The 27,565-nt window shown below is 43.2% G+C and overlaps 1 protein-coding gene across 10 annotated transcripts; it reads left to right on the top strand.

The window, feature by feature from the left end:
* The first annotated feature begins 832 nt into the window (after positions 1 to 832).
* LOC120096905 (uncharacterized) lies at positions 833 to 17,708 on the top strand. 10 transcript variants are annotated; one of them, XM_087586990.1, is made up of 12 exons: positions 833 to 949; positions 1,700 to 1,859; positions 4,362 to 4,537; positions 5,774 to 5,920; positions 7,198 to 7,241; positions 7,971 to 8,224; positions 10,524 to 10,699; positions 10,914 to 11,051; positions 11,790 to 11,952; positions 13,124 to 13,255; positions 13,714 to 13,890; positions 17,113 to 17,700. In XM_087586990.1, exons 8-12 carry the CDS (start codon positions 10,919 to 10,921, stop codon positions 17,195 to 17,197), a joined length of 690 nt encoding a protein of 229 aa, XP_087443116.1. In that variant the 5' UTR covers positions 833 to 949; positions 1,700 to 1,859; positions 4,362 to 4,537; positions 5,774 to 5,920; positions 7,198 to 7,241; positions 7,971 to 8,224; positions 10,524 to 10,699; positions 10,914 to 10,918; the 3' UTR covers positions 17,198 to 17,700. The 10 variants fall into 10 exon arrangements, 7 of the variants coding, with proteins under 7 accessions (XP_087443116.1, XP_087443118.1, XP_087443117.1 ...); XM_087586992.1 differs by lacking the exon at positions 7,198 to 7,241 and having other exon boundaries at positions 849 to 949; XM_087586991.1 differs by lacking the exons at positions 833 to 949; positions 1,700 to 1,859; positions 4,362 to 4,537; positions 7,198 to 7,241 and adding an exon at positions 5,050 to 5,146 and having other exon boundaries at positions 5,651 to 5,920.
* The last annotated feature ends 9,857 nt before the right edge of the window (positions 17,709 to 27,565 follow it).

The raw sequence follows: 27,565 nt of genomic DNA, 5'->3' as shown, positions 1-27,565 counted from the left end.
TATCCTCATGCCTGGACTTGGAAATTAAGGAAGACAGATATTGGAGAAGTGATGGCTATCGGGCTACAATGGAGGAACACGCAGTCCAGGTTGACCTTTACTCACTGATGACCAATTTAATTGTCTGAGTGTATTTGAGAAAGGGAGGATGTCCAACTTAATATGTAAAAGAAGGGACAGAAATTTATGATTTTATATTTGCCCTGTATCTGATCCCCTATATTCCCAAGAAAAGGGAGTTTTTATTGCAAGAAGTAGGATTATTAACCATTGACTTTGTGAAATACATGGACGTGTATGTGGAAATAGTCCTGGCTATCAAGGAATGCACAATAAGCAAATATTATTCAGGTTTTATAAAATTAAAAGTACAGGAGAAATATATTGGCCTCTAGGAAACAGGGAAACTTTGGGAATTGGACTGTATGTATGTGCATTGTCTCAGGTGTAGACTTATTATTGAGAGAAATCTCCCTCATTTATGGTCCCTAGAGATTTGGGTACTAACAAAAGTCTCTTATCCAATTCAGGGTTGTAACCAACTCTCCCCATCAAAAGCATTGATGACATCCGATGAAGCAGAGAGAAATATCTAACTTTGGAGGAGAAGTTGCCAAAGGATATTCCCTGGGTCACAGGAGAGGCTGCAGAAAAGGGCCCCATAGAAATTGGTTGCTTTGGGGAGAGCTGGGTAGCAGGGAGGCCATAGAACTTCCCAGTGACATCATCAGTAATCTCTTCCTTGGACAATCTCTTGTATCTAAGAGAGCACTAGAATCTTCTGTGACGTCACCAGTGTTGTGGTGACACCAACTGCCTGTGGAATTCTTTCAGTGCCTTTTGGGTTCACAAACAGGCATGTTTCACCAGCTGCTCAAGCTAGTTCAGAAGGAGAGGGGAGACCAAGGAGAGACCAGAACGAGGCAGAAGAAAACTGGCCTTCTGTCCTGTAAGTACGGAAGAATGAAATCATTCTGGGGAAGGCACAGTGAGTACTAGGTAGAGTTGGGGAACTTCCTCCAGGAGGCAGGTTTGAGCTGAGCCTTTCAGGAGTTGGCCTTACAGGCAGGAGCCTTGGAATTTGTCAATTGCAGACCAAGAGTTAAGAGTCCTGATGATTAATTTGACAGAGAGCCAGGAATTGGCAGGCCTGCAGTTTCTTTTCTATGAGCTTTTTAATTTCTACTGCCAAGGAATGCCAGGAGGAAGCCCTATGAGGATAACAATGTGGCCATTCATGGTTGGGTGCTGAAGCACTTCATCCTCTAGATTCCTGTAGGTTACTAAGTCTGTGGTGACAACAACAAGGAAGGATGAACCCCCTAGTCATGAATTGAGGTCTCAGACACTTTAAGCTTGAACACACGATTAGGGTTTGATGGTGCTATGAACTCCAGGATTGACCTGCTCCACATCTGATATCTGCTGACAATGTCCCAAATCTTTATGTCAGAGGTAGATTCTGTCTTTCACGATGAGGGATCATGTAATAGTGAGTGAGGCTTATGTATGGCAATGGAGGTTGGGAAGAGGGAAATAGCTTAAGAGTCCACATTAGAGATAGCTTTTCTTCTCTTTCAGGGATTCAACAAGTCTCCAGCCTTTCCTCTTCCTCAACCTCCATTTTGAGACTCAGAATGGTCTTTTCTACCCATGGGCTATCCAATATGTACATTCACTTGTGTTTATCTATCTACAGGGTTTATTCGGAAGGCATCATCAGAAAATTTCATCAGTAACCATGAAAAGCGTATAAAGAAATTGGAGGAACTACAATCTGAAATCCAGAAGTGTAAAATCGAGCGGGATGAACTTTCTCAAATCCTGGACCTTTATGTCAATGATGGTTTGAACTACAGGTAGTCATTATGCCCTGTAACCTACTGACTGTCTTGTGCTCTCTCTGCTAAGCCAAGATTTCCTCACATTAAGAAAGTGTTTCACCTCTCATCCTGGACTTTAAGGAGCCTTGGCAGGTGCTGGCCTGTGAGAGAAGCTAGGTGCTGTGTGTTTAGGGTCAACCTCTCTTGTACTTGACCCTGAGCTCCTTGGAGTTGGATTGGATTTTTTTCAACAGCTGGAAGGACCTGGTCACACTTGCTGCATCTAAGTGTGTGAATGAAATGCCTGAATGTCCTCACTCTTACTCTGATTTAGATCGTATTGAAAGACCCCCTCCCAAAAAGGGAATTGTACAAGCCCAAGGCCCTCAACTATAAAAGTAAAAAATAAGTTTTTAGATATGTGAGACAAGCTGACCCATGATTTAGACGAAACAGACCAGAAAAGATAACAAAATGCAGAAACCAGACTAAATTATGGACATTGCTCCATGGGCCACCTGACAAGAAAAAAAGACAGTCCCTGAGCCCCCAGAAGCCCTGACCACCCTGTACTTTTTGCTAACTCACTGTTATGATTATAGCCAAAATAGATAACATACACGTATGCCTCATTTACTCCACCAATCACATCCCTGTAACCATACATCTGCTTCTATAAGCCTGCTTCTGCTCCCAATACACTATAAAAACCCGTCCCTGGTTCTGCTAGGCGCGCCAGTCTTCCGAATTGACTGGGACGCCCACAGATACCTGTGTATCCTGATCAATAAAAATCCTCTTACAGATTACAGCCTGTGGACTCGGTCTGGTCATTGGGCTTGAGGATCTCCCTCCTGAGGGAAGATTCTCTCTGAGAGTCTTACATATGGGGGCTCGTCCGGGATCGGAGATCCTCTGCCTAGAGACCACCGACCACCCACCGGGAGGTAAGCTGGCCAGCATTTGTCTTGTCCTGTCTTGTCTTGCTTTGTGACTTGTTCTGTAAATGCTTAGTTACTTGGCTTGGGTCTAAACCGTTTGTATTTGGGCGGGCCAGAGAAGGAGCTGATGAGCTCGGACTTCTCCCCCGCAGCCCTGGAAGACGTTCCAAGGGTGTTTGGAGCCCAGTTTTTTGGGGGGGCTCAGTCTGTATCGGAAGGATACATGGTTTTGGGTTGGAGGAGAGAGGAGAGAGTCGGATCCACTGAAGGATTCAGACCCTCGTCGCCTCTGTCTGAATTTTTTGGTTTCAGTTTGACACCGAAGCCGCGTGGTGCGTCTGTCTGTCTGACTGTTGAAATTGTTTGTCTTCTTTGTGTCCTAATTTTCTTTGAACACCTGTGGAAATTGGTTATAGGATTCTTTGTCTTGGTCTTGTTTGTCTGGGCTGTTTTCTGTGGTATTGTCCAGTGTCTTTTTGGCTTTTGTTTCGTTTTTGGACTTTGGACAGACGACTGTGTTTAAAATCATGAAACTATTTGCTTTGTTTGTCAAGGAGTTTTACTTGGTCCTCTTGGTGCTTAACTTAAAAGTTAAAAGTTAAAAATAATTTGCTTGAGAAAAATTGTTTTCTGCCGGGGAGTTTTATCTTTCTCTCTTGAGCCTCCTCCCCAAGGAGAGATGCCCCTCCCTTTGCTCCCCTTGTCCAGTCTAGCTGCTGTTAACAGTTGTGTATGAAGAACTCCAGGTTAGTGAGTGACCCTGTCTGAAGCAGGTATTAACAAGAGCCTGAAAGCTTTACCTTAGATCCTGAAGAAAAATTCTCCCTGTTGCTTAAACATTCACAGCTTCTAAGGAAGGGACAGCACAGAGTAGAAAAATATAGGGGCTGAGGGTGACAAGCATGCAGGCCTGCTAGCAAGCTGCAGGCTGCACGTGGGCAGTGGCGCAGCTCAGGCCAAGTCAGCGTAAGAGGAGTTTCAAGGTGATGAGGCCGGCTGGGGTTGACGCTTTGACAACAAAAAGATAGGTATAGAGTTAGTGGTTGTTTTATAAGACTTTTGGCCCTGAAAAAAAATAATAATTCCAGTTGCTGCCTTCAGTGGCCAGACCTTCAACACTTGCTCACAGAAGGAGAGTGTTCATTAAGAGAAGTTCTTTAAGGGAGCCTGCCATATCTGCTGGCCCTATTCCAAGAGAGGAGTTGATCTCCAACATTAAGTAACCTTCCCTGTTAGTCATCATTGACATGGAGAGTGCCTTTGATCCTATCCCCACAGCAGCCAGTTCCTACCCCTGTGGTCAAAATGCCCCTGGTTGGGGGACAGAGAAGCCCCTGAGATAGTTTCGGAGGGAATCTGCAACAAACTGTGAAGAACTTTGTTTTGCCAGTCAAAATTTAGAAGTCAGGCTTTGGCTGTGGCCAAGGTCAGGATTAATGTTTTCTTTTCCATGGGCCTTTAGCCCACTGAGACAGTTTGGTAAAGGGCTGCTACTGAGGTCCTGAAAGTCCCAGGTGAATAGGTGTACAATTCTTATGTCAGCCACTTGGCATCTAGCACCCAGGTCCTAACCATTTCTCCATCCTTTTGTTATTAGTTCTTAAGTCCAGATGCTTCTGTGACAGAATGGGAAACACGACCAGTGCAGTCACTGCTTCATTCTGCCTTTTGCAGTCTCCTCCCGCCTGGTTCCCTCACAGCCTTTCCAGTCCAATGTGTCTCCAAGAAAACAGGCTAAAGATTTCACCTTAATTCTCCTTTGACTTGTCTCTGGTAAGAGCCTTTTGCTACATCAGCCCAGGTAGAAGAGTGAAAGAGGAAAAAGAGAAGAAAAGAGAGTAGATGGCCTAGGCAAGGGATAACTGAAGTTCTCCTTGTAACACAAGCTACTTCCCAAGATATTACCACTAATCCAGTTTCTGTGTCAATATGACCCCCAAAACATAATCACCTATCATTAGAGCACATTTGCTGACACACTTTTATTGTGGTTAAATTTCTAATACATGCCTTTTGAAAACACATCTAAAAGTGGGGTGGGCTTTTCCAGCTGGATTCATGACCTCCTCCCTCCCACTCAGCACCCGTACTCAAATCTCCTGTGGACATCTTGTTTCCTAAACACAGGTGTGGCTGTCTCTTTTACTTTTCTCCATGGGATAGTTTAGTTAGAATGACCTTACCGCACCCGCCCATCAATGACTGGCTTTCTAGCTTTAATGACTTAGGAAAATTTCTGTTTGTTGATAATGGAAATCACCCACTGTATAAAGTCATTTGCTCCTGCTCTCAAACAGAGGAAAAGAAAGAGAGAGAAGGTCTGCCTGCTGGGGATAGTCAAGGAAGGTCAAGGCCTGTTGGCAGATTTTTCAGCCTGCTGAGGTATGGAACCGTAAGAGAAGGTGTACCTGAGGCTTAAACTTCTATTGACCTTGGTGGAAAAAACGGAGAAGTTTGGGGAATGGGAATGAATGCATTGTTTATTTTAACAATTTGTTCCTGTCAGCTTGTGGTTATGCTTCCCACAGTGCTATAGTAAAACAGGGCTTTGAGAAATGTGCTTGTTGTTTCCTTGTACCCACCAGCAGCCCTTTCATAACTGTGTCTTTCCTCTTCTTTTGGCCTTTCCTATTATGATCCTCATCTGCCCCTCAGAGGACCTTTCCACTTCCTACCAGTCAGTCCACCAAAGTAGGGCCATGCCGTTTCAGGAAACTGGAATTTGTGAAAAGCCCATTGAGTCTGGAAAGCAATATCCCCCAGGATATGTCCTGCAGCTCAGAGTAAGATGTTGCAAAAAGAGGAAAACTGACTGATCTCCCACTTTGTGCTTTCAAAAAGAACAAATACTTCAAAAACTTAGATTCTCCCTCCTCCCCATTACAGAATCTGACTTCAGCCCTGCACACTGTGCTCTCCTGGATCCGTGGATGCTAAGCTGCAGGTTCTGGAGATGCCAACCCCTCAGATGAATTCAATGTCTGCTCAACTCAGTCCATTCATTCACAGTTCCTGGAGTCATTGTGTCCACCGACCCAGACGCCCATCGCCGGTCGAGAGTATTCCACGCAGCGGATCGAGTTCCAGCAAGCAGAAGGATCTTCAGTCACAGAGCACATTGCGGACCTTACCTGACATGCTGGACAGAACTAAGAGGTTAGTGAGAAACAAGTGTGTGTGAATACGATCCTATGCGCCATCTTCTGGGCAAATACAGAATTACATCCTATTACCTTTTTTTGGAGTCCGAGGCTTCCTTCTAGCCTCTCATGTGCCTCTGTTCAAGACATAGATGCAGATATTCAGAGCCAACCATTGGACTAAGCCTGGGGACCACAATGAAAGAGTTAGGGAAAAGCCTGGAGGAGATGAAGGGGATTGGAACACAATATGAAGAACAACAATATCAATTAACTGGAGCCTTCAGAGTTCCTCGGGACTAAACTACCAACTAAAGAGGATATATGGTCCTGGCCATGGCTCCTGATACATAAAGTGTAGAGCACGTGTAGCAACAACTGGCTCATCTGACATCTCTGGGAAGGGAGGCAATTGGCCCTCTAGAAACTTGATGTCCCAGAGAAGGGGGATGCTAGAGGGGTGAAGTGGAAGTGGGTGGGTAGATGGAGGAGTGCCCTCTTAGAAACAAAGAGGACTGGGAGGGTATGGGGGTTCAAAGTGGAGAGATCAATGATGGGGATGACATTTGAAATGTAAACAAATAAAATGACTAGTGTATAATAGATGGTGACAGATGTCTCCAAAAGGACTAGATATTCATTATCTGTAACAGGTTCATTGAAAGTCAAACTCCATAATTGTTGTGACTTACTTATTATTGAAATTTCACATAGATGAACCCAGTCACCATTTTAACTTCTCTCCTTGCATTAGTTACCTTTATAAAACAATTTAAAAAGCAATTAGGGTTTCTACTCTCTTAGGCTTTGATACAGTGCCTCATTTTAGCTGTCCCTCTCTATGTTCCCTCCATTGCTGCCCTCTCCCTGTCTCTTCACATTTCACATTCCTATCCCTGATAGTGTCCCTCAGCAATCCATGAGTGAACTTGTACTTCCCTAAATGAGGACAGTCTGGCCCACGTCCCTAGACCCTTACACTAAACTGATCATACAGTTACACAGATTGAAGAATCAACAGCTAACATCCATATTTAGGTGAATATGTATCCCATTTGTCTTTTTCAGCCTGGATTACCGCATCCAGAATGACTTTTACTAGATCCATTCATTGTCCTGCATATTGCATGCTTCCTTTTTGCCTTTTGTAATTGTTAAGCAGAAATGCAGTCTGTAAATGCACCACATTTTCTTTATGCATTCGTCCGTTAAGGGACAACTTAAATATTTCCAAATCCTAAGTATTATAAACGAGCTTCAGTGAACATGGGTGAGCCAAGGTCTCTATTCTAGGATGAACCAACATCTGGACATGAGACCTGGAGTTGTATCTTAAGGTACAACAATTTTCACCTTCCTGAAGAACCATCATACTGATCTCTGAAGTTGCTGTAGAAGTTTGCCTTTCCACCAGGAGAGTATGAATGTTCACCTTGCTCCATAACCCAGTCAGCTTGAGTTGTCACACGTGTTATTAACCTTAGTCATACTGACTAATATGAAAAGTGATCTCAGAGTAATTTTGATTTGCATTTGTGTGATATACAAGAATGATGAATATTTCTTATGAATTTCTCAGTCATTTGAGTTTTTTCTATTATGAATGTTGTGCTTAGATATGTAGCACATTTTAATTATTTTTCTTGATATATAGTGTTTTAGTTTTTCAAATACATTTTTATATTAGCCTGTTGGGCCCTACCTTGGAGTGTTTCCCTTCCCCCTCGCTGTGCCTTTCAGCCTGCTGTGGCCAAAAGTTGTTTACACTCTTGGCAGCTGCTCTCGGACCCTGATTTGGGGCCAGGACCTTCCATGGCACCCATTCCTCTTGCTGAGCCTTTCAGCTTATTGATGTTAAGAAGTTGTTTATGCCCCTGTGTTGGGGCCAGGACTTGCCACGATGCAGACTTCTCCTGTTTTCTTACTTTTCTGGTTGGGGATTTTCACCTGCTTTATTGTTTTTCCACGGCTTTTGCCTCTGGTATATAAGGAGATCTCAGTAAAGCCCGGAGAGCATTCTTTTAACACGAATGACCCAAGTGTGTGTTTCTTCTTAACTCTTATAGGCCTATGCCCGGTCCTCAGTGTCCTGATGACACAGGCATCATCAAATGGAGGTCCCACCAAGATCGGGAAAGAGAGGACAACCTGATGAGATGGTCCCAGGAAGCCGGCCAGTGAAGGAGGGACACATTGGGGAAAATGGGCCAGGAAAGGTCCCAGTAAGCAGGATACAGAAGGACCGTGGGAATTGAAAGCACATGCAAAAGAAAATAAAGATTTGGGATAGTGGTGAATAAACCTTGTAAAAAGGGACCAGGTAATAATGGTAAAATGTTTTTGTGTACGTGTTCTTTTAGATTTATGCTAAAATCTAGAGAAGCAAAGTCAATTCTCATAGATGCTTTTAGTCTTTGGACCCTGATTAGAGACAGTTTACACCCTAGACAAGAGAGAAAATGGTTTGAGAAAAACAGTCCTCCCAGACTCTCCACAGATGCTTTGGCAAAAGAAGGAAAATGAGATTAAGCTTTTTAAGAGCTCTCCTAGGGACATCCTGCCTCCTTGCTGACTCCTATTAGAGAAGTGCTTATTTCTGGTTCTGGGTCCGTTAAGAAGAATATCTGGGTCCTTTTGGTGGGACACCATCTAGCTCCTTCCCTCTATGTGTATTGTCTGTCCTTGTTGCACCAAGCTGTCCACGGATGTCAATTTATGTCTGGGTTTTGCTTCTCGTTGCTTGAATGTTTTGTGTTTCATGCTTAAAAGAAAAAATGGTGAAAACTTTAAATGCTGGTTGATTCCCCCCTTGATTTAGTTTTAAGTCCTTTCAAGAAAAGAACAAATAAATAAAAACAGTTTCAATTGACCTTTGGAGCCCTGCATCCTAGATAACTGGGGGCTGGCTAAATGTGTACACTAGCTGGTCTTAAAGGTGCAAGTAGCTTCAAAGCTACTATGGTAAGGGAGCTGGTGTCTGTTTCTCTTAGAGAAATCTGTGACTGTGATTATTGGATTCAACAGGTAACAAGGTGCTTCATTTAAAATGATAGCTACAAAAAGTAAAAATGGTATTTGATCTAAATACTAAAGATATGTATAATCACTTCATTTTTTTCTGTTTGGTTTTAAATGTATAATACGCTCTACATGTCTTGGCTATAGGTTACTGGCTTTTTTTTTTTTTTTGGTTCTTTTTTTCTGAGCTGGGGACCAAACCCAGGGCCTTGCGCTACCTAGGCAAGAGCTCTACCACTGAGTTAAATCCCCAACCCCAGGTCACTGGCTTTTAAGTTATTGGGTATGGTTAAAATTTTTAACATTGGTAACAGAAAGTTGGCTTAAAACTGGAGTCATTGTAGACAACATGTGGCATGAGCCAAGCCAGGGAAACAGGTCTAGATTGGGATAATATTTTAATATAACTCTTATCATGGAAACCGGACTTTAAAAGAATTTAGGGAAATGTCTCTTTGCTGAGGTATTAGAGCCTGCACCATCGTTCCTTCATATGCAAGGCTTGGCTGCCATACTTTATAGCATGAGGAATGGACTTGGTGTTTTGGAGAGACTGGATTTTGGAGGATAGATAGTTTGGTGGAGGGTGAGTTTTGCTTTCCAAAGTTATGCTTGTGCTCTGGGGTTAGGAGGGAAACTTGAAGATTGTGGCTAATGATTGCCAGTGTTACATTGACTACAGTTTACAGTCTGATCACAGACAGACTCGGGATTCTAACTCGTACATATTTGTGCTTAAGAAAAAGTCAAACAGGTGGAGACTGTGACAAGGGTTAATGGGGCTATGGAACTTATAAGAGCATGACAGCCTGCTTCCTCCAACTGCTATTTCAAGAAATACATATAGAATGATTATAGGTTTAAGAGATTGTTTTTATGCTGTTTCTTGCACTCTTGGGTTGTTGTGAAATATTTCATTTCTTGTGTTTCCTTGGGTTTTGTTTGACTTGACCATACATGTGTATGGCTTTTCGAAAGAAAAATGTATTCATTTTTATTTATTTTGGTGAATTGTTCTTTGGCTGACTTTTGTCTGTGGTTGCTCTGAATGCAGTTCCCTCGGTGGCCAGAGGAGGGCACCAGATACCGAGTTATAAATGATGGTTAAGCACCCTGTAGGTCCTCTTGAGTGAAGCCAGCAGGTTGCCCAGGTCGAACTCCAGTTCTAGCTCCCTGTGCACCATGCTGTGCTAAAGCTTCTCTACTTCCTCCTGCTCTTCCTTGGCCAGCAGCACCTCTGCATTTTGCCCCTCCATGGCTCTGGCTTGGGTCTCAGTTCCCTCACTTTTGGGGATTTTAACTTTAAGAATGGACAGAAAGATTACAATTTGATGTTTGCCCTATACCTGAGAAGCATTTTGCCAGGAAAAGGGAGTTTCCATTGCACAAAATGGGATGGTAAGACAGAGATTTCAGGAAAAAACATGGGTGAATATATTGAAACCATGCCCCCTCTCAAGGTACACTCCATGAAACAACATACTCCAGCTTGCATACATTTAAAGGTGTAGGAAAAAAATATTGGCCTCTGGAGAACAGTAAAAATTGTGGGAATTGGACTATTTGTCACATGCATGGACCCTGGGGTTTATACATTTCAGGAAGAAGAATATCCATCATCCACGGTCTTTAGATCTTTGGCTGTTAACAAAGATGTTCTATCCATTTCAAGGCCTGATACAACTCTCCCTCTCCTCAGCAACTGAGTTGTAATGAAGCAGTGAGAACTCTGAAGCTCTGGAAGGAGAGTGAGCGAATGGGTGTTCCTGGCTCAAAAGTGAGTCTCTGGAAAAGCCACTGCAGAACCTGGTCAGTCTGGTAGAGGTAGTTAGCAAGTAAGCTATGGCATTTCCCACTGACATCACCGGTAGTGTCTTCCCTGGAAATTCTCTTGTATCCAGGAGACACTAGAATGTTCTGTGATGTCACCAGTGTTGTGGTGACACCAACTGCCTGAGCGATTTCCCTTCTTTTCCTAATGTGTTCCCCAGGAGGCATGTTCTCCAGGATCCTCAGTCTCTTTCGGAGGGACAATCATATCCATACAGGCACCAGACCAAGGCAGAGGGAGGCCAGCCCTCCATCACGTTGGAGAAGAAGACGAATGGAAAGGTCCTTGAGGAGGTCAAGTGAGTACTGGGCAGGGCAAGGGGGATTCCTGGAGGAGGTTGGCTTGAGCTGGTCCTTCCAGGAGTAGGACGTATGATTTAGAGCCTCAGTCTTCCTAAATGGCTGACCCAGATTCAACAATTTCTGATCATTAGTTTGACAGAAAACCAAGAACTGTTATATGTCAAGGGGCTTTCCTTGGATCTCTTTAACGCCATGGGAAGTGTCAAAGAATACCAGGATGAGCCTTTATAAGAATAACAAAGAATAACAGGATCGGCTGTTGAAACACTTCATTCTCAGCAGTGTCCTGTAGATTACTTGGGTAATTGATGCCAAGAGGGATACTCTCCTGGTCATATATCAAGGTCTCAGTTACTTTGTCCTTGAACACACATGATTAGGGATTCAAGATGTTAAGCAGTTTGAACTCAAGGACTTACCTGCCTCACATCAGACATTAGCTGAGAACGTCCTCCAATTCTTCTTGTTTAGGCCAGCTTTAGAATTTCAGTGCCAGAGGAATGGCTTTAGGAGGTATGGTCTATATCTATGATGGCATATGTCATCCTATGGCGATGATGGTGGGGAACAGGGACCTAGCTGAGTTCAGCTTAAAGATAGCTTTCTTGCTCTGTCAGGGATTCACTGTATCTGTAGAACTGTTCATCCTCAGACTTCTGTTTTAGACTAAGCATAGTTTTCCTTGACACTGTGTCCACATATATGCCTGTTCACTGGTGTTTATCTACCTACAGAGTCTGATCAGAAGGCATCATCCCAACCCTCCATGACACCTGTTGAGGAGGAGAGAATGAAGCGTCTGGAGAACATCAAAATTGCTCTCCAGAAGATGCAGAAGGAGAGAGATGAACTCAGGAGAATCCTGGCAGATTACCCGGGAAAGAATTTAAATGACAGGTAGTCACAATGCAACTTCTGTTAAATCCACATTTCCTCACATCACAGTAGGCTACAACTCCAGGGTGTCCTCATGGTCAAAATCACTTTCCTGATTGCATCAGAATGTGAAGTCCAGATGGGAAAGAGATGGTGGCACAGGCTATTTTTACAAACGTAAATAATAGCCTGTGGCCTGAATCACAGTCTGGGAGTGAGTGTACTAGTGTGTGAGCTCTAGGTGTGTGGTTTAAGAAGCCTGGACAGGTGTTGGCTTGTGGGAATTTCTAGGTGCTCTGATTATGACCAATCATTGTTGTAATTGACGTGGAGGTGCTTTGGGTTCAGTAGGTCCTGTGAAGAGCTGGAGGGGCCTAATCCCACTTGTTGCCGCATAGTGTGTGACAGGAATGACAACAGGGGATCATTGGTGTTCTCTGATTATATTCACTGTATTTGGAGATAATGCCACAGCCTTGTATTTAATTGGCATTCTAATTGTATTTGAGAGAGAGAGAGAAAGAGAGAGAGAGAGAGAGAGAGAGAGAGAGAGAGAGAGAGAGAGAGAGAATGTGTTTTGTGTGAGTATGTGTGTGTGTATGCATGTGTGAGTGTGTTTTTGTGTATCACTTAAGATCTGGGTATTCTATGTTCTGATTTGTCCTGAGAATTATCCTGTGTCAATTTCCATGGCATGATAATGATGAGGGTGAGAGCCTCACTGTGAGCAGTAGAACATTTCACATCTGCTCAGGTGGATGCACATGGGAATCTCCTGGTGCGTGTTATAAATTCTTTTCCCTGTAAATACTGTTCATGTTCCTTTGGGTTTTCATGTAGCAATAGATTCTATGATTGAGAATTGTTACCTAAGAACAGGAGAATAGTCTTCATGGGTTTAAGTTGGAGCCTGGATCGTGGCACAGGGTCCTCGAATGTTCTTGGCAAGCTAGTCAATTCCTTCAAACTCCCTCAGGGAGCTCAAGCAAATCAGCTCCCTCCTTTTGTTTGCTGGCACTGCTGTCCCTGTGTCCATAATAATAAACTTATAAATAGCAAATGGACGCAATACCAAGGATCAAGATGTGGCATGTCCTAGGCTGGGGTAGTTCAGGATTCAGTCTGAATTCATGTAATTCTTGAATCCTTCATTCATAATGTTATTTCATCCTTGGACCATGCCTTACCACAGGAACAACTTTGAGTCCGAGATGCTCACGAAGCAGCACGAGGAAGTGATGACCGACATGAAGAAAATGAGCGAGCAGGTCAATAGAGCTTTGGTCAAATGTACACACCTCACACTGGAAAATGACTGGTACTGGTGAGTAACTTACAAGGCTGTGACCCCAGCACAAGGCACAGCATGTGTCAGCCCATTCTTATGTTTGAAGTAAAGTGAGGATCAGGCTTTATAGTGTTTGAAGCAGACCAGGAAGCCTGTGTCTAAGGAAGGCTCTAGGACACACAGGACACAGAAAGATTGGCCTCCAAGCGACATTCTAATAAAATGGACAAATAAGCACACATGGGGATTAAGTCCTCTTCTGGGAAAAACTTGAATCAATGGTGTCAGGTTTTTGAGTAGTGCCCTGAGTCTTCTGGAATGTTGCTCTTTTCTCCATTTGACCTGACTCTAGGTCATGCTCCATGGCTACTCTGGACTTGGACTATAATCTGGGGCTCTCTTCCGATCAGGACCCTAGAAGGAGCAATGGACTTGGAGAAGTGGGAGGAAGTTGGAGACTGGCTGGGAGTCACCATTTTTTCTTTGTGTCTCAGCCGCAGCTTCTGCCCCCTCCTAACTGAGTTGTTTGAGCTGAAGAACAATGCCCAGAGAGCACGGCATGAGAACAGGGAGCTTCTATGGGAACAGATTGCACTGGAAGAGTCCATTAAGGAAACAACAAGGATCTGTGGGGAAGCCAGTATGAAAATCCGTGTAAAAAGCAGCCTCAGGTAGGATGAATGACGCATCAAGGGCAGGTTTTCCTGATATCTAAGCATAAACCAAGTCAAACCAGTTTAACCTTTCTCCACCTTATCCAGACACTCTCCTAGGTCTCATCCAGTTGTTCATCTCTTTGAACATTTACAAAACTTTCTGTGATGTTAGCTTCATGCAAGAAACTGGAGGATTGACAACCAAATCCTCCTGCTCAACTAGAAAATGCATTTCCTTAAGGGGGATCTGTTGATCACACACTGCACACTTACATGCCATGAGGTAGCCATCTTTGTAGTGCACAGAACTGATTAGAGTTCAGTTCAATTGCCAAAAGATGGCTCTCATTGTCAATTATGATGGGGCTTCTGGACTTTCTCTCCTTTTCCCCGTACATTGAAAATCTTCCCTTCTGCCTGTCCAAATCGTGGTTTACAGTGACAGAGCTTGAGAAGCAGTTTGTCCGTCCTGTTTTATGTCAGTGTTTTAGTGTTCTTTCCTGTGGCTTATGTCCTGGAGCTGACTGGATGAACAGGGATGTAAGAAAGACTTCTCTCAGGGTGAGGGTTTGTGTGAGATATGTGAGGATTAAAGGGAAATTTTTCTCCAACTCTCCCAACCTAGTGTGCCGAAGAAGTGCATTCCCTACACAGGTTTACTCCATAAGGGATGGATAGCAATGTCTAAGCTCTCACTTGAAACATTTCCTTTGCCTCATCTCTATTCAACAATATATATATATATATATATATATATATATATATATAGAGAGAGAGAGAGAGAGAGAGAGAGAGTGAGAGAGAGAGAGGGAGGGAGAGAGAAAGAAGAGGAAACACAATTTTTCCAATTAGTTTTAAACTGTTCTTAATGGGGTCTTGATCACTATTGAAATTATTTACACTGGGAAAACTATTCATCAACATTGACATTACTTGGAGAAAAACTCAGGAATAGGGTACAGGGATGTGAGGAGAGGCTGCCGTGTGAAATCTATATACCTCAGTATAGAAACTGCTGACTCAGGGCTCTTCTGCCTTCTTTGCTCTCGGTGTATAGTAACACTGGAAGGTCATGTGGCTTGTTGTGTCTTCTCAGCATCCTGGTTATGTTAATCATTACCTGCCACCACTTTCTTTCCAGATTGGCCTAATTGGTTGAATATACCTTGGCTTTGGAGTTTGGCCTGGAATTTGTTAATTGAAAGATTAATTTGCTTAGAGTTGAATCTGCAAGCAGAAGATGTCCAGGAGTTATGCTGAGGTGGAATCACATCTTTGCCTCAGACAGAAACTTAGGCTCAAAATAGTCCACAGCACTCACCCTGTGTTGTGTTGTGGCACTCTTAACCATTGTTATTCAAAATCATTTGATGTGAGTGAAAATCATCTGTAAGGAGGGTTTAGAACAGTGATGACCCTCAGACATTGCTGGAGGTGTCAAATGGGTAGCCCTGTGAGAAGCCATGTACAACTCTTGTGAAAGTACAACCTTTTGACACAGCGATTCCAGAACAAGAAGTAGGTGTGAGCAGAGAAACTGTGGTACATTAGTGTTGTAGTGGTTCACCTCAGAGCAGCCATGAAGCAAAATTACCCAGATGTCCATCAGTCAGAAAGTGAAAAGGTACAATGTTGTCCAGCCCTTCCATGGACTGCGGCTGAGTTTGATTATACCTGCCAGCATTTGGCTTTGAATTAGCCTTCTCTTACTGGAATTATATCTGATAGCATCCCAGTCCAAGTTTTACCTTGGATTGTGGTTATGGAGATTTCCTAGCTGTTTGTGCTGGTAGTTTGGCTCCCCTGTCAGGTACTGTATGGTAAAGGGACCTCATATTGGAAAATGCAGCTCACTTTGCATGCACTGGGAAACAGTGAGCAGAGGACTGAAGAAGCTCACCTGCCCCCCCCCCCCCCCAGTGCTCTGTTTCCTGAAATCAGCCTCCTGTGCACAGCCTTGTGAACTTGCTAAGCAGGCTTGGCTAACAGGCCTAGATGTCACATTTCTAATTTCTGATTTTCAGGGGAATATACTTTATTGGCTGAGCTGTCTTTAGGCTATGCTCACTGTGTACTTACCCCATTCCAGGTTTTTTTTTTTCTTATGCCACAATAGTAGACTGGGTGATCTCTTCTATTACCATTAACTGGGAAACTAACCACATTCTGCAAAATACTCTACTTGTATGTGTGAACAAATATATTTGGGTGATTTCAAAAGTGTGTATGTCTGGGTGTCTGTCTGTCTGTGTCTGTATACATTCCTGTCTCCATGGACAATATAATCTTCTAACGACCAGGATGAGGAGAGAATGGAGGAAAGTCTGCAGGACCCCCTGAATCAGAAAAAACTGGTCACTGAGCAAAAGGCCTTGTCTGAGAAGATGCAGCATCATTTCGGTGTCACTGAGATGGTTTGAAAGCACAGGATGAGAGGACCCAAGTAGATTCCCTGTACTTATAAACTGTCTTATTGGGTGTGTGACTTTCTCCATAGTTCTCAGCATCTGTCAGCTAGGAGCAGCTCAGAATATTATTCTTGTGCATTTAAAAGAAATTCTGTCCATGAAGTGTATGTGATCCATAGAGATTCTGGCTACTGTGTACTGATCCCTCCAGTCTGAGCTCTCTTTTATTATCTGAGCCCAGTGCCTTTAAGTCTCCCCATAAATAGTTTTACGATACCCATAAACAGAGGAGTGGTACAGTTTATTTTCTGCATGAGAATCTCCTTTAGAGTTCAATGCTTAGTCTTGGCAAGATTTCCATGCACCATATTCTTGCCAAATATAATATCACTTCAGTGTGCATGTACTTCTTGAGATATTGTTTCTCTGGGTCTTTGCAGACATTGAGGTTGTCAGGTGGACCCCAGGCATATTCCTGCACTGGAGGAATAATAATAGTCTTCATTGCAGACATGGCCAAGCTTCCAAGGCCTTCCTATTGTTTTCTAGGTTGTTCATATCTCTCCTCAAATGACATTTAGACATTGTAACATGATATTAAAATATAATATATATGTACGATTGGAATTATCTGCTTTTCACTGTTCGATTTTTAGCATTTTGAAAAGCTGAGAAAATATGCAGGCCTGTGGGATCTCTTACCCTTCTCTCTTGGGCATGAGTGAATGACCTCAGATGAAAGATTATTCTGCATTGTCCTGCTGAATTGTGCTGCTGTGTATGGGATAAGTGGCATGGCAGGTCCTCACCAGGCCTTTTCCACCCCTAGGTCTGAAAACTGCAGCAGAAGCTTTCCCAGGGCCCAGACCAGGACTACAGCTCTCAGAGACAGGACTGTCCACCAGGAGCACTGAGGGTGCAAAGATTGACACCACCTCCCGCATCTCAGTCCTTGTAACCATAGCAATCCTGGGCTGAATTTGAAAGAACTTGAGATGTGGCATGGAACATGCCTCACGTTTAACCTTTTGACGACTTGTCCACCAACAACCAACTACACCGAATGAGGCATCTACATTCCTCTTGAAGAGATTTTTACCATCTTACCTGCCGTTCTGCTGTGTTTGCAAGGCCAGCAACAGGCTGGAGTTATATGTTGAAAAATCAGCAGGAATTGAATGCTGACTAATTTACTTGTTATATTTAGTTTTTAGTTTGAAATTTGGTTGTTTTATGCATTTGGTTTTATTTGTTTACATTTGAAGTTTTGTTATTTATTTGTTAACATTAGTTTTTAAATTAATATGCTATATTCTTAAGGCTATATACATTGAACTCATTGACTCCCCACTTTAAAATTTTCTTAAATAAATTAATGTTTGTCTATAAATAAAAATGTGACCTTTAATCCCTCACTCACAAGACCGTCCTGAGGCGTGTGCGGTTCTTCCTCCTGTAACAGCACAAGTGTAAGGCAACAGTGGTTTTCTGCAAGTCTCATGCAGCTTAGGCTTCACCATCAGTTCACAGCCAGCCAGAGCTGCACAGGAAACTGTGCTCTTGATGTAGACAGTTTGTCATGCTCTGTGGAACCCACCTTCATGATGAAAAATATCCTTGCTTTATCCTGGGGCTCACAAATTTAGCTTCCTTTATAATGACAGACAAAGGAGAAACAGAGAAGTATTTCTCTAATACATTAGAGGAAATAAAACCATTCAGTGTGGGAATATAAAAAGCGATCAGGACACACAGAGCTGTATGCCTCTGCATTCCTTGTAATAAAGCATCGGTTATAACTGCAGATTTATTGAATTCCAGCAATTTTGGAGAAACGATATTTTTAAAATTTTTTATTATATATATATCTCTTTACTTACATTTCAAACGTTATTCCCCATCCTTGTTTCCTTCCTTAAGCCCCCATTCCCTTTCCTCTCCCTTCCCCATATGTGTATCCCCTATACATCCCCCTTATTGTTCACCACTATTCCCCTGCACTGCCCCTGGAACATTTTCTCTATTGTTTTTGTTGGTTTGTTTGTTGTTGTTCTTTTTCTCCCATTTTTATTAAATTGGGCATTTCTTATTTACATTTCAAATGTTATTCCTTTTCCCGGTTTCCTGTGCATCAGCCCCCTAACCCCTCCTCTTCCCGTTCTAAATGGGTGTACCCTCCCCACCCTACCCTCATTACTGCCCTCTCCAAAATTCCCTTCACTGGGGGTTCAACCTTGGTAGTACCAAAGGCTTCCCCTTCCAGTGTTGCCCCAACAATGCTATTTACTGCTACCTATGCAGGGTCAGTCCATGTGTAGTCTTTGGGTAGTGGTTTGGTCCCTGGAAGGTCTGGTTGGTTCTTATGGGGTTGCAAGCCCCTTCAGCTCCTTCAGTCCTTTCCCTAATTCCTCCAATAGGTGTCCCGTTCTCAGTTCAGTGGTTTGCTTCTGGCAGTTGACTCTGTATTTGACATGTTCTGGCTGTGTCTTTCAGGAGAGATCTATATCTAGTACATGTCAGCCTGCACTTCTTAGCTTCATCCCTCTTATCTAGTTTTGGTGGACATAGATAGATAGATAGATAGATAGATAGATAGATAGATAGATAGATAGACAGATAGATAGATAGATTGATAGACAGATAGAAAGATAGATATGGTCCACATGTGGGGCAGGTTCTGAATGGCATTCCTTCATTCTCTGCTCTAAAATTTGCCTCCCTATCCCCTCCTGTGGATATTTTTGTTCCCCCTTTAAAGAAGGAGGCTTCACTCCTTCTTTAAAGGGGGAACAAGAATACCCTTGGCAGGGAAGAGAGAGGCGAAGATTAAAACAGAGACTGAAGGAACACCCATTCAGAGCCTGCCCCACATGTGGCCCATATATATACAGCCACCCAATTAGACAAGATGGATGAAGCAAAGAAGTGCAGACTGACAGGAGCCGGATGTAGATCGCTCCTGAGAGACACAGCCAGAATACAGCAAATACAGAGGCGAATGCCAGCAGCAAACCACTGAACTGAGAATAGGACCCCCGTTGAAGGAATCAGAGAAAGAACTGGAAGAGCTTGAAGGGGCTCGAGACCCCATATGAACAACAATGCCAAGCAACCAGAGCTTCCAGGGACTAAGCCAATACCTAAAGACTACACATGGACTGACCCTGGACTCTGACCTCATAGGTAGCAATGAATATCCTAGTAAGAGCACCAGTGGAAGGGGAAGCCCTGGGTCCTGCTAAGACTGAACCCCCAGTGAACTAGACTGTTGGGGGGAGGGCAGCAATGGGGGAGGGTTGGGAGGGGAACACCCATAAAGAAGGGGAGGGGGATGTTTGCCCGGAAACCGGGAAAGGGAATAACACTCGAAATGAATATAAGAAATACTGAAGTTAATAAAAAAAAAGGAGTGAAGCATCCACATTTCAGTCATCCTTCTTGAGTTTTATGTGGTTTGTGCCTTAGATCTTGTGTATTTCGAGTATAACCAAGAGGTGGGGATGCAAAAGAATCAAATGGATAGCTTGACGCCAGAGGTTGGTGGTGAACACCTGAGGGAAAGATCATTCTTCCAGAGTCAATTGGCAGGTTTCTTGTAACTCAGCTTTGCCAGACTACTTGTCTTGGGTCCACAGAACTCTCTGAGTTGCCAACACCAAGGTATGTTCTACCTAATACACTGGACAGTGTAGAAGGAGATGTCAAAGCCAGATGTCACATTTGCACCTATGTAAATAAAAAACAGAGATCATTTACCCAGAGAGGATTGCATACAGGTAGCCAATGCTCTGATAAATTATGGGATCCTGAGTTAACTAACACATGGTCTCCTAGAGTAAGATAAAAGTGCCTGCTTGTTTTTATTGATTCCTTTTCTGGGTGAGTAGAAGCTCACTACATCGGACTGAAACTGATCATAGAGCAACTAGAAAGCTCTGCTAGGAACTTTCACCCTAATTTTGCCACTCACTAGGAATGCTGTCATATAATAGCCCAGCTCTCACAGTCAAAGCCTGTAAATAACAGTCAAAGATGTATGCATAGTTTGGAGTCTTTGTTGTGCAGAATTCTGGGCAGGTGGAAATAATGAACAAGACATTAAAGGAAACACTATGAAAACTCTCATTAGAGTCCAGGAAGTGTGGAAAGGCTCTTCTTACTTTGGGCTTGCTGTACTCCATACAAGGAGGGATTGAACCATAGAATATTCTGTTTAGAATATACACCCCCCCATTGCTTCTGAGTCTTAGAGATCAGCAGTTGGCAGAATTCTTCAGCTTTTTTATTCTTGAAATCCTATCCGTCCAGTTCTCCGTAAAGTCTATTAATTACTTTGACTATCGGAGAGACCCAGTGAACCTCTAAATCTACCAACAATATCCCCTAATTTGGACCTAGTGGTAGTGAACCTGCATGAGCCAACTGGGCATCAAAAAGGACAAAGCAATTTGCAAAGGACCTATGTGGTGATGTTTTACACTCTTACAGTTATGAGGTTAGGTGGAATTTTAACATGGATTCCTCACAACTAGGTCAAGAACGTAGAAGCCACAGATGACAATGCCAAATAGACTCCCTCCAGAACTTCTGGACCTATTAACGTTGAGCTTTCACCTGACCTCAAGCCCTTCCACTCCCTGCCCAACCTCCTGAATCTTATGTTTGGCATGAATACAGGATCATGGTCCAAACTCTAACACCCTCAGGCCTGGCCCTGGGACCTCAGGAAGGTTGATACTAGAGAAGTGACATCTAATGGACCCGCGGAAGAGCAATCTCCATCCACGTTGTCCTTTGCTCACTAATATCTGGTTATTTTTTTGAGAAAGGATTTGGAAGTTTATCATCTGAAGTAGGTGCAAAACATTTAAAGTTGTATATTCACTGTGTAACTGGGTTCACTATGTTACCAAGATCATTGCAACAGAGTCTCTGCAAAACAGAGACTTTGTGAGTACACATCCATGAATATATGTAAAGAAAGACACCTTGGAAGGAATGCACGATAAGAAAATGAAATCCAATATCCAATAAATTAAAGGTCTGGAGGGAAATACTGCCTTTTGGGAAAGAGGAAAACCTAGGAAATTGGAATGTATGTCACAGGACTGGATCTGGGAATAAAATTATTATGCAGAAGAATCTTCCATCCCGTGTCCCGTGACCTTTTCTCCCCATGCCAAGCCCCTGACGAAATCTGCCCTTTCAGAGCATGTAACTACTAATGGAGCAAAGAGAAATCTCTAGCTTTAGAGGGAGGAGATATGGAAAGGGTTCCATTGTGTCACTGGAGAGCCTCCTGGAGATGGCACCTCAGAATCTGGTCACCATAAGGAAAGCTGGTTAGCAGGAGGCCCTGGCAGTTCCCAGTGACGTCATCCAAATGCTCTCCCGCAACCTGGCCTTCTAGAAAGAGTAGCGTAAACTGCAATAAAAGGATACACTTGAAAGTAAAACTTGGACGAAATGCCCTGGCTTATCTACATTATCACTGTGAACTGTGACATTGCTCTCTTGGCTTCTGTGGCCAGACATGAGGGCTCTGAAGATATGCTGCCTCCTGTGAACTGTGAATGAGCTTGTGTCACACGAAGCGAAGCATGTGAATGCAGTGAGAAGACAGTAGGAGGACCTTGTGACACTGCCCTCCCAATGGAGACATGGAAGTGTTGACAATCACAGTGGGTGAGTCTCAAGCTGCACTTTGAGACCCAGCAAGGCTACGTTTCACCTGTCAGCTCACTTCCTGCACATCCACCACAGGCCAAGGGCAGGCTCAGATGAAGCTCTGTTGAAGACAGGTGCTGTCCCTTGTGAGCTGCGTCCCAGGGTATGCGGAAGACCATTCAGCATCCTGTGATGTGGGAGATCAGAGTAGTAAGAGGCAGACAGAGGGGACAGTTCTTTGTTAGTTCTTCTTGGCTACCATAACTACATCTTCCAGGCTAAGGATTTGCTCATGGAAGTCTGCTGTGTCACATGTGTAAAGGCCAAGCTGTCTGAGTCTCAATAACACAACTGGCTCCAGGCTGCTTTCTCTCTCTCTCTCTCTCTCTCTCTCTCTCTCTCTCTCTCTCTCTCTCTCTTTTTCTTTTTTATTAACTTGAGTATTTCTTATATACATTTCGAGTGTTATTCCCTTTCCCGGTTTCCGGGCAAACATCCCCCTCTCCCCTCCCCTTCCTTATGGGTGTTCCCCTCCCAACCCTCCCCCCATTGCCGCCCTCCCCCCATAGACTAGTTCACTGGGGGTTCAGTCTTAGCAGGACCCAGGTCTTCCCCTTCCACTGGTGCTCTTACTACTCAGCTATCAAAAACAACGAGTTTATGAAATTCGTAGGCAAATGGTTGGAACTGGAAAATATCATCCTGAGTGAGCTAACCCAATCACAGAAAGACATACATGGTATGCACTCATTGATAAGTGGCTATTAGCCCAAAGGCTTGAATTACCCTAGATCCCTAGAACAAACGAAACTCAGGCTGCTTTCTCAGTCACTGGGATTTACACGCAGTCCTTCGTACCTTGTCTTCTAGAACCAGACATTCTTTTCTGGCTTCATATGGACAAGGCATATTTTCTCACTCTCTCTTACTAGAGACCAGTAGGAACACATATATTGGACAGCCATGCTTATTGTCTAAACTGCTGGCGTCCATGTACAGCATTAGTGGGTACAGCATCATATCTCAGCATCTCTTACTGTAAGGGTTGGAGCAGAACTCCCACATCTCATCCTCCGTGACGATGTAGATTAGACCCATCAGATTAAATAAAGAATTGAAAAACTCTCCTGGGGGTGAAGTGGTAAGGAAATCATGTTGCCGTCCCATAAATGCACTGCTATGAGCAAGCTTCAGACAGTCTGGGGGGATGCAGCCTGCATCAGAGACCACAGGCCTTTGGTGGAGAATGATTCAGTTCAAAACTGGGGAGGGATAAGGATGGTTGATATTGTTCCAGTAGATCTCACTGCCTATAAAAAGAGTTTCTTCCAGATCAATGAATGGTTCTTGTAAAGCAGCTCCTGGACTGGACTACTGAGACCAACCATGAGCCCACCAGACTGGTGCTTTCCAACCAACAGACAAAAGTATCCACTCTGCGAATGATACATAGATATCTACAAAGAATACCAGGATGGATACAGAGTTTCTTCAGTTCCATGAATGAGGGATTCAGCAGGTGAGATGGCAGCAGATAAAGGTAATTGTTGCCAACTCCCTACACCTGAGCTCCTTCCTAGGACCTACATGATTGACGGAAAGAACAAACCTCTCACAACTTGTCCTCAGATTTTTATGTAGTTGGATTTTTCCGGTCTTGGTCCACAGAAGCAAAGACATCTGGTTTTCCAATCCCATTTGACACGGGACCAGTACCTTCAACCGAATGTTCCTTCCTGGAAAGCTGCAGCCTGTCAGCGTGGCTCAGTGGTTTGTGAACTGCAAGTTCCCATCTGGGAAGGTGGTCGTGTTCATCCAGCCCACCTGCCCCCATTGCAGAAAGACCCAAGAAATCCTCAGTCAACTGCCTTTCAAACCTGGTCTTATGGATTCGTGAACATCACAGCCACTAACAACATCAATGAGATTCAAGATTAATTACAACAGCTCACTGGATGGAGAACAGTTCCTCAGGTCTTCATAGGTAAAGAAAGACTGCATAGGCAGACACAGCGATCTGATCTACATGCAACAGAATGGGGAGCTGATGACCCAGCTGAAGCAGATTTGAGCTTTGCAGTTAGGAAAGGGATGCATGCAGAGCCCATGACGAGAGCCATCATCCAGCCATTCCGACGGCCAGTGCCCCTGAGAGATGATGTGCATCACAGAGGATGTCACTACTTTTTGGTGATGGGGATTTTCAACAAATTGGCTTTTATTTCTTCTTTTCCTCAGTGCTAAAACCTGTTGCCGTTTGCCTTTAACCATGGGGCTGAGAAGCTTAACAGACAACACTGGCTTGATTTTCCACTCTTCATGTGCTGACATGTCTCTGCCTCTAAGCCCATGTTTCCCATCCAGTTGATCTAAATCCCCATTGAATCTGTTTCTGGTTTCCTGCCATGCTGGTCAGCTCAAGTCATTTTGCAGACGTCCACTTCCTGAATGGTTATTAAATCAATGGATATTGTGAATTTGTTTATGACCCACACTCAGGCCTTTCCCTCCCTCCTGCAAGCACCGTCCCACTTCTGCCTTCACAGCTCTCAGCCAGTGTTCTCAACCTTGCCCTCCCACAACCCACAGAAGTTCACACTTGTATGAGCACGCTGTTTGAAAAATCAGATGAAGAGCTTTAGCATACTTGGTCCTCACTGTAGCCATAATAACATAGACGACAGAGCTGATGGTTCATTCATCTCTATTCGTAAAGGAGATTAAGAAAATCCCAAGAAGTTTTATGTTGATCCTAGTCAGAGTACCAGCAAAGTCAAATATGAAATGCAAAATTGCAGAGCACTCCTACCAAGAATATCTGTATAAAAACTTGTTTGCAAAACACTGTCCTAAATAATTTCCTCCATTCACACTTTGACATTTTGTTTTGATGTCTTGCTATGACACTTAAGTATCACGGAACTGTAGGTCTCTTCTCTGGTCTCCAGTGAGAAGGACACATTCCTAATAATGATGTATCTGTAGATGACTAAAAAAGAAAAAAGAAGATCAGGATTAAAGTTCTGGGTTAAAGGTGTGACTTCCTACCTCAAACATCCAGACTAGAAGTAAATTTGAATTTACATTAAATGGAAATCCCTCACAGATTTCCCCTCTACTTTTGTGGTTTGGTTAATCTCAGATGAAGACAATTCAACAACCAAGAATAACCTTTAGAATCATATTCTCCTCCGCACTAAAATACTTGAACAAATGGCACACTAAAAGATCAAAAGGAAGGAATGGTTAGAATCAAAAGCTACATCTGGGTCAGCTCTAACTCTCTTAGTCAAGGTGACTTTGGATACGCCCCTTAATGCCCATGGATTGCTCACATAGGACTCTGTAGAGTGTTGTTTCTACTTCCTCACTTTAAGCTCTAGGCAGACCAAGCTATCAAACCTGCCCAGGTCTCTTTGGATTGCACATAAAAGACACATACATTAAGATACTTTTGATGAGATGGCTCAGTGGCCAGGTTCTTCTAAGCCTCCTCCAAATAAGATGCCCTCCTTTTTACTCCCAGCTCAACACCTCTAAGTCTGCCCTCAGCGCAGTTGCTCAGTTGCCTTTAGTCATAGCTCAGAGCCCAAATCTGCTCTCAACTTATTGTGTTATAGCCTCCTGCCTGCTACGCCAAGCCCAGTCTGGGAGGCCACCAATGGCCACTCAAACCTAGATCTCAAATGGCTGGTAGCTCTTACTCCCTCTGAAGTATTAAATCCCTTCTCCTCTCCTGTGTCTCCTAGCCTGCCTGGAGGAAAACTAGAAGACATGCCTATGCCACCCAGCTGGTTGGCCAACAGCATCTTTATTGAACTATCAAGAATCAGTGTTCACAGGAAGATTCCTGATCTAAGCATCAAAACCACACCCTACAGGACTCAACGCCTGTCTCTGGTTTAAAGTGGGAGATAGAGTAGTTAGAATTGGATAATTGAAATTCAAATAATAATGATACATATGTTACTAATTATGCCTTGATAAAAGGCTCCTAGAGAGTGGAGATGGGTAACATTTAAGGCAAAAGGGAAAAAGCCCTAATGCAGCAAACACAGTGGACCTGCCAGAAATGCTGGGGTCTTTCTGCACATCTGAATTTGGACTTGAACTTCTTCAGACAACTTCTTGATCACTCCATGCATCCTGAGAAGAATAGAACAAATAGAAAAACAAAACAAAACAAAATAAAATAAAAAAAATCACCAAAATGGAAAAAAAGCAAAAGCAAAAGCAAAAAACAAAACAAAACAAAAAACAAAAAACTTAAAACAGGAGGACTGAGGGAAGATTGCTTGAGGTCTTCATTGTTAACTACAACTACAAGCTACCAATGGCTTTCAATGCAAAAATTATTTATTATTTTACTTGAAGCTTCTGTCTGGGTCAAAGAAACAGGGTTTGGAGGCAGCACCACCAGGAAACTGGAACAAATAATACTATTGAGCTCACCACTGATTATTACCGTGGTGACTGAGGGCACAGCAGAGAATACTGGTGTGAGACAATGGGTCTTTTGGTGTTCTAGATGCTTGCAATATCTATGACTCTGAAATGAGTTAGAGCCATCCTGAAATCATGACTAAATGGACTCTTCCATTTCTTTGGAGCACAAGATCTGTCATCCAATTGACTGACTATGATTAGTACTTGGGACCTACCCTCTGTAGTAAGGCTAAGACTTCTGATGGAAAATCCTTCACCAAAACAGTGACTGGGCCATGGTGGTGTCAGCCAACAACCATGCCCTGCGTCCAACCTGCAGCCTCCAGAAGAGGTTTGAAGAGGTCAAAGTTACCAGCATTTTATTTGTGGCTTTGACTTGTCACTTTTTATTTTAAATAAAGTTCGATTTCTGTCATAATTCCTTCTAATTTCTTCCTCACATGAAACTTCACTTTTGACCTCAAATTCTATTCATGAAGTGTTACTTTTATCTGGAGCAGGCTAAGGTTTGTATTTTCCTTTTATACCTTGCTGTGATGGCTAATTGTAGTTGTCTAAATGATGCATTCTGGAGCAATTGACGCCATCAGAATGGCTGGCAGGCTGTGTCTTTGGCATTTTCTTGATGGCAGTTGATGTATGGGGAATTAGCCCACTGTGGGTGGTACCAGCCCTAGTAAGGGGAGGAGAGGTCATAGAGAAAGGTAGGTGAGCAGATGAGTAAGCAGAGTTCCTCTCTGTTGTCAAGCTGCTGCCTTTTGTTCTTATCTTGTATTCCACTGATGATGAACTGTAACTTATGGGGTGAATAAAACCTTCACTTTCCCACATTGGCATTTTTATGTTTTACTATAACAATAGGAAACTAACTTGAACATTCAGAATTTTCTTGAGATCTGCTCTGATAGTCCCTCCTCCTGCAGGTATGGAACCTCAGTTTTTAAATCAATAAACACAGTTCCTGGACACTCTAAACTGTTGAAATATTCGCTCTGCCAACCGCATCACACTGCTTAGGTAACTATTAAATTTTTTCTCATGACATTTTTTCCTCCATGTTTTGTTCTCTTTAAAGCTATCTCTCTAAACATGTTAGCTCTTTGTACTTTAAAAGTTGTCCTTTGTCCCATAGTAGAATATTTATAGTCAAATTCATGAGTTTTATAAAG

Source organism: Rattus norvegicus, chromosome 15 (genome assembly GCF_021556685.1).
Source record: "Rattus norvegicus strain SHRSP/BbbUtx chromosome 15, alternate assembly SHRSP_T2T, whole genome shotgun sequence".
Classification (NCBI taxonomy): domain Eukaryota; kingdom Metazoa; phylum Chordata; class Mammalia; order Rodentia; family Muridae; genus Rattus; species Rattus norvegicus.
Note: the sequence above shows the minus strand (reverse complement) of the source record. Positions and strands in the feature narration are given on the sequence as shown.